A 14,151-nucleotide genomic window follows, 5' to 3' on the forward strand; every position below is an offset into this window, starting at 1 on the left:
TCTGTGTACTGAACCCAAGCTGCTAAATAAGCTGCTAAATAAGCTGCTAACTAACAGCCCCAGGGGCGTGGTCAGGAGGCGTGGCCTGACACGCCAAATGCCCAAGTACCAGTCTGATGGCTGGACACATTAAACACTAAATGAAGATTAATGTTCTCAGGAGGGTTGGGAGGCCAGAAGACGTATTTGGTGTGTGATTGTGTGTCTGCGTGTGCATGTGTGTGCGTCAGCGCCAGAGAGCGTACCAGTGTGTGCTAATGAACTGTTCAGTGTGCGGCAGCAGGCCAGAAGTGCCACACTGAGTGAGTAAGCTGTTTATTGATTGCAACATATAATGCAGTATTGATAAAAGCAGGGTTCACTCAGAGGCCTGTAATGCAGCAGGAGGAACTGCAGTGAAAAAAGAAGCAATGGGAACTCACTGCATCTGGGGAAAAGTAGGACTCGGCATATTTTATTGAACGAAGCTTGGGATGCTTGGGAGAGTCTCCATGGGCTGAGACAAAGAAATAAAGAGAAGTGGGAAGAGGATAGGAGACAGAGAGAGAAAAAATGTAAAAAAGAGAACACTTTGTCCTGTGTCATTCTTCTGGCCTCGTTTGTCTAAATGGAAAGAAAACATAAAAATAATGCACTTAATTAGATAGGAGCAATACTTCCCATGAGAAGAAATGTAATTATTTTTTCAACCCCCCTGCCACCGCATTACTAATATTTCAACACTAATAATGTCCAGACCACTTCTATTCAGCCGCAAGGCCCATATGGTGGAAATCTGTGTCTTCGTATTTACCACAATGACCACTCACTCGAGCAAGCATATGTAACTGTGGGTGGATCATTAATGTATGAGCAACACAAGAGACAAAGCATTAGAGCCCATAGGGCTGCTGTGGTTAAGTCCTGTACCTAAATGTCTGAGCACAGTCAAGAAACCCATCAGCCAATATACTAGACAGGCTTTGGGGATATCCCAAGGTCTGGTAAATAATGCATGTGCTTAAAGCCAGTTGGCTGCACCCAGTTGGCATGAAGGTGAAATGTATAAATGATTTATTGAAAAGTGTCAAAACAGCTCTTAATGGTTGATCCCCAGCTCTGTATACACCAATATAGGGTCACTGCACAATAGTGGTGCACCTGGACATGCACACACACATACATGCACACACAACACCGAACTCACACATACAGATGTATAATTTATAATTATATAGTCTATGCAGAATGGAGTGAGATGCATGGTGAAAGATTAATTCTCTCTCTAAAATCTGCAGAGATTTAATATTAATGTAGTCTTTTATAATAGCACTTTGAGCAGAGTGTAGACTAAACACACCTCACAAGTCTGCTGGAAATGACTATCAAAACCAAAGTCAAACCAAAGTGTATTTATGGGTTTCACTATTACTATATAAATCACACCCATGGTAACTACAATGGAAAATCAGTGTCTAGCTATTCTCTCTCTCTCTCACATAGACACTCAGGGAGCGTGGGTGGGATCCCATGCCACCACAGCAGGGGTAAATTACCCATAATCAGGGCGTCAGGGTGGATGGGTCCATCGGAACCTAACGCTTACACCCCATCATCAGTACTTCTATGTCAACCAATCCCTAACAGGCACACAAATGGAGCAAATTGCCATCATTTGAGCTCCCACACAGTCTATATTATGGAGGTGTGTATGCATGTGTGTGTGTGTGGGTGTGTGTGTGTGTGTGTGTGTGGGTGTGTGTGTGTGTGTGTGTGTGTGTGTGAGGGGGAGAGAGAGAGAGAGAGAGAGAGAGGGAGAGAGAGAGAGAGAGCGGGAGTTACAACACATGCAGCCTCACTATAATTTCATGAATTAGTATTTAGAAAGAAGATCGATGCATAGACCTATAAATATACTTCAGAGATCAGAGAGTGAAAGGGAGAGCAAGAGAGAGTGAGAAAGCAATACATAAATAACTACCGTGTGTGATCACTGTGTTTTTAAAAACCAATTAAGAGTGTTCAGAAAACAGGATGAGCTCATAGTGGAGAAAAGGTTGTCTGAACAATGTGGTGGAATGGTGGACACAACCTTAAAGTTTCAACAAATCCATTATTAATCATGGCTATACTATAATATACAGTACGCACAATATGAATAATCATATGGATAATAACACATTATCTGAGCTTTTCTACAAAATTCTTTCCTTGAACCTTTCAGTCTTTGAACCACTCAGTCAGTAAAATCCTAACTGTTCTCTGATTGCACAATTTCATTGTTGTGCAATGTCACAGATTAGGCCAAGCAAGATGACAAAGATACATAATGTTTAAGGATTATGAGTTGAATTTGGATTGATATCTTCTCTGAGGCCTGAGTTCTTTAACTAAGTCTGTAAAGTTTTAAACATCCATATTTTTCCAACAGGAATGATTAGTTAAAAAATTGATAAGTATGAGGTGCTCAGACATATCTGTAGACAAAATTCTTCTAATAAACATAATTATCTTATCTGTGCTTTTATATTACCTGCCAGGCAAAAATAAAATAAAATCTATAATAATTTGATTACATTATGCAATTTATATTGTAATCTTGCTTGGCAGACCTCTATGCTTTATGAACAAAAGTCATGTATTGCCATAATGCTTAATACTGAGACTGATTCAACTGCATAAAGATATTTGTAGTAAGATACATACAGTGAGACACACTATGGTGCACATAGGCCTGTAGTAGATATTATAAACATATCATGCTAATGTCCAGAGGTTTGCCATAAAGCTGTGTATCACGTGTCATGGACGGACATATGACGCGTAACACTTGAATGATTTCAGACATAACAGAAAAACTTGTCTTGGAAAGAATAATGGTTAATGTGCATATCTCCAAATCCAGATTTATGTTCATCTTGTTGTTAGTGGCGTTTGCAGGGCTCGGAATAAAGTCGAGGGGGAGGGGTTAGTGAATTGGTGGGTGGAGCGCCAATAAAACCAGCCTTTGGTTTGGAAGATGTGCTGAACAAATAACTATAAGAATTTTTCCATTGATTACATTCATGACTGGAAATCAGATAGAAGAGATTCGCAATTATGACTTATGATGCTTTGTGACTAAGAGCAGGATCCAATTTTCAATCCCAGGTTGCATACCACCAAGATGATTTTATGTCACATGCATGGAAAAATGATACTGAACAAACAAACAACTAATAAAGTTTTGCCCAGTGGCATATGAGACTGGGACACAGTATGTTAGGGAGCAGACATGTCTTACATTTCAGGGGAATTTAATGTGTGCATCCACTGCATCATCAATCATTCATTGCCTTTAGGGCTGTGTTTATTCTGTTGGTTCTTCATATTCTTGTGTTTCTTTTATGTTTTGGTTTCACACCCTTTCTCCAACTGATTTATACAGATTACAATTTTTTTTTCAAATTGATTGTTTTTTTTAAACTACTAAACCTGTAATGAACCAGATAGTCTAACCAGGCTAGTAGTATTTATTCATGTTTACATACTGATAGGCTTCTGTCTGAGCTTCGTGTCATGCCATCTTTTACTGTTCCGTTCTTCCACTGACTAATTTGACCATATTGATTTGCCGTCAGATGCTGTCGAGATGAAAGATAGGATGAGGATCATGTAGAATCCAGTAAAATTTTGCTTTCATCCCTCCATTTTCCCATGGACAGGCATTGATCTGACCTCTTCACCCATCATTCAGCCAGAGCTCGGTCCAAATGGGTTTTAAATGGACCATCGGCTAATATCAGTATAGTGTTAAAGATCCCCAGAAACTGTGACGTACTGATCCCACTATTTCTGATTTCACATCACTGTCCCTTTCCATTCTGCCATTTAACTACACTGCTAGGTACCACTGTGTCATTGGTGTATATACATTAAGGTCATATTTACATTAGTATTCACTACTACCTTCCCTCATTTCCCACTACGTTTTTTAATTAACCTGCTGTACCAATTCTAAAAAGTAATACCAACACATTTATATTTCATTTCAGAGCATGTTGCTATTATATATACTCATATATACTCAAAGAAAACCAAAGAGATCTGTTAAAATATAGAATATAGGGAGGTGAAACGAGAACCTTCCTAAATTGTTCACAAATCTCAGACCAAGGGTGGGAATGAATAATTAGGTCATTTGCAGACTGAAATGGGCAGAGCCAATTAACAAAGACCATCACACAGTTCATAAAAAGGCCCAGTATGAGAGTCTTAAAACCACACAGATGAGACACTGGGATTCAAAGCATAGTCTTCAGTCTTCTGGGATTCAAAGCATTGTTTCTGTGTTGTCATTGTTGGTCTCAGAAGAAACATCTCAGCAGAGGGTATTAGTGTTAATGCACACAATTTACATATTTAAATGTATGTGAATATTATAGCTAAGAGAGGAAGGGTAGATTAGGATTGGAGTCCAGCCTGTGACTGCCGCACACCTCCAGGAATAAGTTTATGGGCTCTAGCTGCTTCGCATAGTTAGGAAGGAATGCAGATACTCTCTCCGAAAATGAATTTACCAGGTATGTCTTTGTAGCATCATTAAAAAACCCATGTTTCATTTTAAAAAAAGCCTTCAAGTAAGATGTGTGCCACCAAAAGGGGGGAAGCATAAGCCCTGAATAAGCCATCATGCTGTTAGTTGAAGGGAAATCAAGAGATTTTTAATTCATGCTGGTGATGAATAAGTAATTAGATAGGGAAAGTAAAAGAGGGCATTACAGATGGGGGAAGGGAATTATACATCCCTCACTGAGATGACAGACACAAAAGCAGGGAAGACAAAAACTCTCAAATACACACAGAGAAAGTCTCTCTCTTACACACACACACACACACACACACACACACACACACACAAAGCCTTTAAGTCAGAACTAAAATGCTCTGACTTCCTCACAGAATGATCCAGATATTTATGCAGAACTGAGTTACTGCTGCTCCAGCAATGGCTCAAGAAGTCAGTGCCACCCAGTGGTAGAAGGTTGAACTCTGTGCGGCCAACTTTGTGGGAGATTTCAATGAATTTACAACTGAAAGCCCAATCTTAATGCATCTTATATTTGTCAGTTGGTTGGTTGTGTGTGTGAGAGAGAGAGAGAGAGAGAGAGAGAGAGAGAGAGAGACACACACACAACACATGCAGCCTCATACACAAACACACACACTTGATATATGCTTGTTTAAAAACAACTGATAAAAGACCAATGTATAATGTATACAACACTACAGTTTCTTGTACCTCTATAATGTAAACTCTGTTTCATCTGGCTTAATTTGTTTATAAAGCCATCACGATATCACGTTCATTTTCAAAATGTTTTAGTTTTTAGGCAGATTCCTTACAAGTTTGAGAATATGGAAACGTGCTTTAAAGGTTAACACAAATATCAAACATTTTAACTGAAGCTTGTAGATATATTCGGCCATATATTGTGTTTTTGTGTTTTCGGTCACCGTTTAATTTCGAATGTAGTGCTGTGAAACCCAAGCCTAGATTTGCATGCAGCGATGGGAGACGATTTAGGAAACGAGTGGTGGACTCAGGGGGACTATTCAGGTATTTTTTTTAAAATTTGCGCAAGATGCAACCAGTTGACATCCTGTAATATATACATTTAGATACTCTGCATGATATTTATTCTAAAAGGGAGGTATGTCTGTTCTCCGTATTTACGTAGCTGCGTTTACCCAGTAGCTAGGATAGCTAATTAGCGTTAGTTAGCTAGCTAGATGCCGGGAAAATAAGTTTCTTTATATACAAACCGGCGTTTGCCCTTTCGAGAATCTTAGGTTTTTTAATAACACAGCAGTTTCGGACAGCAATCTTATGTGCTTTAATATTTTTAGCCGTTTTTAACTGTCTACATTTCCACGAGACTCATTACCCGACGAAACGTGCGTTGTTTCCTCGAACTGCATCTTGGGGGTTGTAGTTGCTTGATTTATAACCTAATTAGCGAGTAGAAAATAAAGAAATATGAAAAAGATTGTTTGTAATTGTTTGGCAGGCGCATTACAGTACATAGCAGGTCAATTGATGTAATTTTACTGTTTCTGCCAGATGTGTCAAATGTAGAAGAGGAAACGCAGCCAAAGGCAAAAGGGCACACAAAACAGAATGCAAAGAAAAGAAAACTTACATCGTCGAGGCCAGACAAAGCCAAGAAGAAGCCAGTAAAGATACTCAAACTGACATGTTAACGATTTTTGTAGGGGAATGGGCGTATTATAAAATGTATTACCTTATTTGATTAAAGGTACAGGATACAATCGCTTTTTCATTCTTTACAGAAAGAATGCTTAGTTACAAAAGAAAAAGCAAAAGGAGAAGAAGGATCCAAAAAGCCCAATAGACGGAGAAAGGTAACTGTTTACTTGTCTTGGCGCTCTTGTTACCTTGATGCAGCATGCATAGAAATTACTGACAACTTGCAACTCCAGTTAGCAAACTGCCTTCATTTCTGTTGGAAGGTGTGTGTATGTGCTAAATTATCATAACACCACGTTTTTCCTGTGCTGAGTGGTTAACAGGAAATGCAGTTGAATTGGCTACATCTAGCATTATACTTGTTAGAAACAGTGATTAAACCATCAATTTTAAGAGCAGTACATTCACCCCTCTGTTTAGAAGAAGACCATTACAGATGTGTTGGCCAGTTCAGATCCTGCACCAGGCTCTCCAGCTGACCTAAGGAGCCTCCTGCAGTCTCATTTTGGAGCAACGCGGTCTGTTATTGAACAGGAAGAGCGCTTCCTACCAGGTTGGTCACCATCAGCCTCAGTAGTCTAAATGCTGCTACGTGTTTTATTTCTGAAAATGCACCTGTGCAAGATATATTTTTAGCTGTGCATGTTTCCTTTCAGAATCATGCTTCTTGATGAGTAATGATCTCTCTCACAGCCTGTCATCCTACCTCAAAGAAGGTGTGTAACACACCTATGTATGTCCTTACAAAAATCACAGCTGAGAAATTTGATCTCACACTTCCAGAAGCAGGATCTCCGTGTTCCACAGCTTAAAACCTTTATTGCTTTGTTTCTTTGACTTTCCTCTTGCTCAGTTTGTCCCAAGTGGTCTAAAGTACAGAAGCAGCACACACAGACAAGCTCGGTTTTACTGCTCATCGTCTGTGGTTCGGCACTACGAACCATCGAACTCATCAAGTTAGTAATGACTTCCCTCCTGCCTGCTTTAGGAAGATTCTGTGTGTATGTGATGTTAATGACTTTCTCCTTGTTATTTTAAGGCAGCTAACAACATTCAAGGGACAGGCTAAAGTACTAAAGCTCTTTGCCAGACACATCAAAGTAGAGGAGCACATGAAGCTCCTGAGTAAAGGTGTCACCCACATAGGCGTGGGGACCCCTGGCAGGGTGAGCGTCCTCATAGAAAAAGGTCAGTAAACATGTCTAATGTTTCATAAGAAACATTAGCTTTTAATTCCATTAGTTTGCAATTGTATCAATTTATTTCTGTTTAAATCTTGACCTCTGTATGGTAGAGGGATTGCATCTGCAGGCACTGCGATATCTTGTATTTGACTGGAACTACAGAGACAGGAAACAAAGGAAGATGGTGGACATACCAGAGGTACCCCACACACTTTTATTGTCAGTGTTCAAGCATGTCATGCACCATGTTTAGCAAAATGCGGAAAATTAGATAAAATGTACAGAAATTGAGTTATCAAGAATGTGCATTTAATAATGTGTAAGAAATAAAAATACCAACGACTGTACAATAACATGGAATAAAATGGGGTATAATGCCAAAACAACTCATGAACGAATTAGTGCTTGACTGGCAGTAGCTGCCATATTAAACCCTGAAATAGTAACTGCTATATGAGGTGGTTCATCTCCCAAGCCCTTTTCTCTGCTCTGTGTTGCAGGTGAAGGGAGAATTTGTGAGGCTGATGGAGACTGGCATTATTAAGAAGTGCCAAGAAGGTGCAGTTAAAATTGGCCTGTTCTAAGTATGCATTGTTATTCATGTCTGCCTCCAACTGCTCTTCCAAAAATATACGTTTCATCTGTGCATTTGTTTTGATTTTATTAAAAGGTTGTATATTTTATGTAAAGAGCCAGCTGTGTCTGTTGCAAAGAATACACTTCACTGGTGGTTCAGATCTAAAAATAAGCTCGTCTGATTGGACAAAGGATGTGCCTATTTCCCTTACCGGAGAAGAATTCCTACCATTAAGTAATGAGCAAGCAGTTGTGTTCTACATACAGGGGGAAAACTGAGTGATCACAATATCCCATTACATCCATCCATATATAGGCACATGCACACAACTAGACATATGATGGCAGGAATGAGCAGTGCTTATCAAACTCAGGTGCACATAAAAAGCAGACATTTTCATCCAAAGCAAAGTTACCATTATGGCAGTACAACTTGAGCAATTGAGGGTTAAGAGTCTTACTCAGGGGTCCAACATTGGCAGGGCTTGAACCAGCAACCTTCTGATTACAAGTTGACAAGACAAGTACCTTAACCACTGAGCTTCCAGAGCTGGTTGTTTGTGCTGTAGGACATAAATGTTTGTGCGTGTATGTGAGGATTTTGTTAATGAGTAACAAGCTGGGTCCAAAGTTCACGCACCTGTACAGGATCCTGGGAAATCTATTCAGATGAAGAGATCTAGTGAAAGACGGTTTCATTTAGCTATTTTTTGATGAAAACCTAGCAGTATTTAGCTCGCAGGTTAGTGGGCAGTGTGTTGATGGCTAAGAATCAGGTGGGTGCAGGGCCATTCGCCAGAAGGCCCGATAACTCGGCGTTTAAACAGCAGAGACTACCAGCCTGGTCTCCCTCCCTGACACCACATACCGTGCTGTCTGTCTTCTATGGCCTCTCGCTCATCTGTGTTCTTCTGGGAATCTGGCTTCTCATTACCGTTCAGAACACATACCAGCTGAAGGTGAGCCTGTGTACGTTTATATTAATGTTCAAATACTTATGTATAAAACATAAACCATATCTTGTAAGTCTTATGTTTAAAAACAGGTCGTATACTTGTTCTACCAGGAAGTAGTCCTTTTTTTAAGCTGTCATGCTCTTATACAAGCCTGCTGTTGCACACAGTAACAAGTCTGATTAAAACTTACAAACGCACTCGCGTATGTGTGTAGATTGTAAACTTATGTGCTAAGACCTAAATCAGGGGTTCGCATGTCGCCATTAGCTGAAATACAGTGAGGGCCGTGTTCCACAGTTGTAAGCCGCAGAGCTCATACCAAGAGTACCACCACTCGGCACGATTTGTCGGAAGTTTCCAGCGTCGGGAACGAAAAACAGGTCTTGTAGTGGTACATAATCGAAGGACAGCGATGTGGTGTGTGGGACGCCCACAACAACCTGAAAAAGAGTCTAACATGTCAGATATTTTTGAGTATCTTCTCACGCCTAGTCTGACAAATTCTACGTGTAGAAGTGACTGACCAGTAGGACGACCGAGTGCTCGCCAATGCACATATGTAACCATGGTGATGAGAGAGGGAAACGGCTGCTGATTTCAGTTCTAGTGATTGTAAAACCCGCTGTATTGAGATATAGGTGACATTTGTATCTTCATTTATCAAAGAACACAATTCGCAAAACTAAATCCAGTTTGTTTACAGCGAACCTGATAGCTAGCTACATTTATGTCGTGTTTTTGACGTTATCTCAAGTTCTCTTTGAAGGATAGACGGCACTTGACACCCAGGCACGGCTCCCCAGTCGGTGTTTTAATGTTTTTTGTTTTTCTCGTTTTCTCACCACAAAAGCACCAGCATCACACGTATATCTTCTGTAGCCGATGGAGCATTTCTTGTCCCTCTTCCCTGACGACCTATATTTCGCGCAAGGACGTGAACGGTGGTTGTTTGGCATCAAATGTGTAGTGGTGCCAAGACATAGCAAGACATGTCACTATGCTTGTCTAATCTGGCACAGTGACCGACATGAAAGACAAATTCATCGTGTAGTCTGAACCCCCCACCAAACACACACACACACACACACTCTCACTCACTTACTCTCCTGGTAATATTGCCTTGAGTGCGTTTTCTTTCTAACAGGTTGACTATACAAATGGATCCTGTAAAAAATGCTTTGAGATGCGCAAGTACCCAGCCAACGCTACGAAGAACTGCATATGTACCGCCAACTTCAAAGTTCCAAAGGCCTTCCTGGTATGTCTGTGTGAGTTATGGCCGAAGAGATGAGATACTGATTGTCTGTCTGTGTAATAGTTACAGAAAGATGATTTGATAAAAGCAAAGGCTTACATCTTGTCCTTCCAAGACCTCGTGATTAGCTAGCAACTTTAATGCTGCTTTCTTGCACCTCATATTTAATATTATTTTCTGCGGTCATGTTTGAGAACACACATTACTGCAAATAAAATACACAGTTAATAAGTGTGATTTTACTTTTTATTTGTTGAATGAGGGCTTTTCCTGCTTCTTTTTATGCAGTCATGAACAGGCATTGTAAAAAATTACATCATTAAAAAATGTGTTTTCTAGGTATAAATGTGCAATTTAAAAATGCAGGTAAAATAACTTAGAAAACGCCCCATATATGCCCAAACAAATCTAAAAAACAGGTCAATTTTACACATTAGACTCAAGGGTCTAGAATGCAGCCTTTACATTTGACAGGTCTTATGCAGACATTTCTTTTCCTGGTTTGAGACAGTTACACCTCCAATGGTTCCGTGTGCTTCAGCAGAAAATTGCCAAGTGTAAGAATGTTTTTAAAAAAATAAAAATAAATAAAAAACCCAAAACTTGGTACTCTTGCCAGCATTATCTTCATTCTTCTGAGTTTTAATTTTTATTGTTTGCTATAAGAACTATGAAGAAAAAAATAACACGTACCATAATGCTCCACAGTAAATATAATTCTGCATGTGTTAATCAAAACACTGTTGTTCACATTAACAGCTAAGCTTTCACAGTATATTGTAAGTTAATATTATTTACTCACAACAATACACCCATGGCGCATCACATTTAAAACTATTTTTCATGGAATTCGTGAAATACATGGGGTTCATTGTCACACAGTTTGCCCTGTTTTAAGTTGCTGATACATGCTCTTATCCTTGTACCAGTGAGGTCCTACTGGGATCGAGAGAAAACATGCGTGATGTCGTGTTGTCTCACTCAGGGGGATGTGTTCTTCTACTACGGCCTGATTAATTTCCACCAGAACCTGCGCCGGTACATGGACTCCCGCGATGATGCCCAGCTGGTCGGGAGGAAGAAGAGCCTGAAGGTACTCTCCATCTCCTTCTCCCTCCCACCATCTCTCACCACCTCAGGCTTTCTTTCTCCTTCCACTCTTTCTCTTTCTGCCAAGAATTGCCCCGGGGCCTGAATTCCGGACCCCGTGAGTCTGAGTGTGTGCATAAGCCTTCATCTCTCTCTCCCTCCCTCTCACTCCTCGGTTTCAGCTGTGTTCATTAATACCACCATCCGATTGAATGTTTTGGCATGTCATGTCTCCTGCAGTTCCCCAGCACGTACTGCAAGCCATTTGCTTATGATGAGAACGGCCTGCCTATTGCTCCCTGCGGCGCTGTAGCAAACAGCAAGTTCAATGGTAAGACTTGTTTGTTAGAATGACAATACATCCTGCTGATTTATTTTTAATGTTTGGGGCTCAGGTTTGTTTGGTTATTTGTTTTGGATCCCAGACTCGTTTAGATTGGTGTATCATCAGCTGGATGGGCCTGCGGTGACTGTTCCGCTCCACAGGAGGGGCATCACCTGGTACACAGACAAAAACATCAAGTTCCACAACCCTCCAACAAACACTACACTCCAGGAGGCCTTCCAAGGTGTGACTACACACATACACACACACACACACACACACACACACACACACACACACACAAAAAAAAACCTCATAAACTCTCACTTGGCCTCAGGTACAGCACAACCATTGTACTGGCAACGACCAGTATATGATCTAGACCCTGAAGATCCCAACAACAATGGCTTCATCAATGATGACCTGATTGTGTGGATGAGAGAGGCAGCTTTCCCCAACTTCAAAAAGCTCTACGGCATTCTCAACCGTGCCCACGCCCTTTTTTCACATGGCCTGCCCGCCGGCAACTACAGCATCATCATCACATATAGTATCCTCATTACATCTGGCGCATGTCACTCACAGATGATACCAATTCTATTGGCTAAAAATTTTTTTTAGCAGTCAGGAAAACATTCTTATTGGTTTATGATTGTTGTGGGTGTTGTCAGCCTAGGTGGTGAATTCAGTGAATTAATTAAAATAGTGTATACTCATACACTGCACTAATTACTCCTTTGTTTGTTGCTGGCTACATTCAGATAAAACGATATAGTATAAATGTGGGTATGTCTCAGAAGAGAAGCCAGCCTGATCCTTGACCTCTGACCCAGATTTCCCCGTCCAATACTTCCAGGGCAAGAAAGAAGTGGTTGTTTCCACAGTGACCTGGTTTGGGGGCCAGAATTATTTCCTGCCCATCGCATACCTAGTGAGCAGTGGGATGACATTCATAGCAGCCATCGTTCTCACTGTGATCCATGTGAAGGTGGGCCGGGATGGAAAGAACATGGAGGAGTAAGAGAATGCAAGAGGAAGAAGAGGGACAGAGAAGCCTTTAAACAGGACTGTATGATCATGGAGAGGCATACAGTGACCTCAAAAACTGAAATGCCTTTTTCCTTACAATGCCCCACCTTTTAGCCACCTTTAGTAAAAGTTGACAGACATTGCATCAGTGAATTAACAACTGGGTCCAGTAGAATCCTGGAATTAAAGCTGACTGTGCAGACATGCGCTTCACACAACTGCCCAGGGTTGATGTGTGGATGCTCCTCTCTACAGGTCTTGCACTTGAATTCATCCCAAAGCTGATAAATGGAATTGACTAGGAGATTGTCAGCCAGGTCATTAAATGTGTTTCACCTGAATGTTCCATAAACCATTCCTGACAGGTTTTTGCAAGGTAACATTATCTTAATGAAAGTACCCATTCCTTTAGGTGTACACACTGGCCTTGAATGGATGAACCTGGTCCCCTGCCGTGTTAAAGTATGCCTTGGAATCAAGGCATCGATGTGGGCCTAGTGTGTGTCAGCTTAATGCTAAATCATTGCACTTCTACTGCCAGTCTGTATGGTTGTAATCATTCATGAAGGGGTCCATTGCCTTGTGTTTTGTATGCTGCACCTAGTCTATCATCAAGGTGGTGCATTTAGATCTAGGATTTATCAAACCACACAATCTAGTCCTGATGTGTTCCACTTCAAACTCCTTTGGCTGTTTACTGTGTACAGACCTAGTCATAACCTTCATGGTCACCTACTGTTGAAATTGTGTTCCAAAATTGGTTGCTGTACCCCACAGTTATATGGTGATGTTAACCGGTTTTCTATGTGGTGAGGATTTATGGTTATAGCCTGAGCCAGCCGACATCTCCAGCATTTAGTCACCAAGAGCCACCTCACAAAAAGCAAACATTTTATCGAGGTGCGTTGTGTGCAGGACTGAGGTTGCTGCCTATTAAAAGCCCAGCAACTCTCCAGTCTTGGCGATGTTCAAACCAACACCCCCCCACATCCATCCATCATCATGTCTTACCCAAAGCCTGTTAGATTCACACCCTAAGCCCACTCTTGGTAATCTATTCAGAGATGAAGCAAGTGTACAAAGTGCTGTTGCAAACACCTGTTTGGGTTACAGATATGTAGGAGATATACAGGAGAGACGACTACTTCTGCAAAGGCAGGGGTTCTCTTTTTCTGTTCACAGTATCAGCTCAGCACTGCACATTTGTTTCTCTCTCAGTCAGAATCTGGTGTCATAATGTGAACTGATAAGGTATTAAAAATAAATATTTTTCTTCTGACTGAGAACATATGTTGGTGGATGATGACCTTTTCATCAGTAAGGCCACATAACTTATCCATGGAGTGATTTCAACCCACAGGAGCTGCAATATCAGACCAGAATAACCACACGGTAAGCACTCCATGTAATTAATACTTCTCTCCAGCAGAGGTCAGCATGGTAACATAATTCAGTAAACCATGACATGTACCTGCCAAACCTTTGAACTCGAAGATGTATCGTTTTAA

At 40.8% G+C, this 14,151-nt stretch overlaps 2 protein-coding genes across 3 annotated transcripts; both read left to right on the forward strand.

The window, feature by feature from the left end:
* The first annotated feature begins 5,522 nt into the window (after positions 1 to 5,522).
* cmss1 (cms1 ribosomal small subunit homolog) lies at positions 5,523 to 8,096 on the forward strand. 2 transcript variants are annotated; one of them, XM_027005158.2, is made up of 9 exons: positions 5,523 to 5,578; positions 6,083 to 6,195; positions 6,313 to 6,384; positions 6,650 to 6,782; positions 6,886 to 6,945; positions 7,083 to 7,185; positions 7,269 to 7,417; positions 7,524 to 7,612; positions 7,914 to 8,096. In XM_027005158.2, exons 1-9 carry the CDS (start codon positions 5,530 to 5,532, stop codon positions 7,995 to 7,997), a joined length of 852 nt encoding a protein of 283 aa, XP_026860959.2. In that variant the 5' UTR covers positions 5,523 to 5,529; the 3' UTR covers positions 7,998 to 8,096. The 2 variants fall into 2 exon arrangements, with proteins under 2 accessions (XP_026860959.2, XP_026860960.2); XM_027005159.2 differs by having other exon boundaries at positions 6,653 to 6,782.
* A 553-nt stretch (positions 8,097 to 8,649) lies between these two features.
* Positions 8,650 to 12,729, forward strand: tmem30c (transmembrane protein 30C). The gene is made up of 7 exons (XM_027005157.2): positions 8,650 to 8,948; positions 10,090 to 10,203; positions 11,186 to 11,293; positions 11,530 to 11,620; positions 11,715 to 11,858; positions 11,952 to 12,164; positions 12,448 to 12,729. Exons 1-7 carry the CDS (start codon positions 8,751 to 8,753, stop codon positions 12,633 to 12,635), a joined length of 1,056 nt encoding a protein of 351 aa, XP_026860958.1. The 5' UTR covers positions 8,650 to 8,750; the 3' UTR covers positions 12,636 to 12,729.
* The last annotated feature ends 1,422 nt before the right edge of the window (positions 12,730 to 14,151 follow it).

Source organism: Electrophorus electricus, chromosome 25, assembly GCF_013358815.1.
Source record: "Electrophorus electricus isolate fEleEle1 chromosome 25, fEleEle1.pri, whole genome shotgun sequence".
NCBI lineage: Eukaryota > Metazoa > Chordata > Actinopteri > Gymnotiformes > Gymnotidae > Electrophorus > Electrophorus electricus.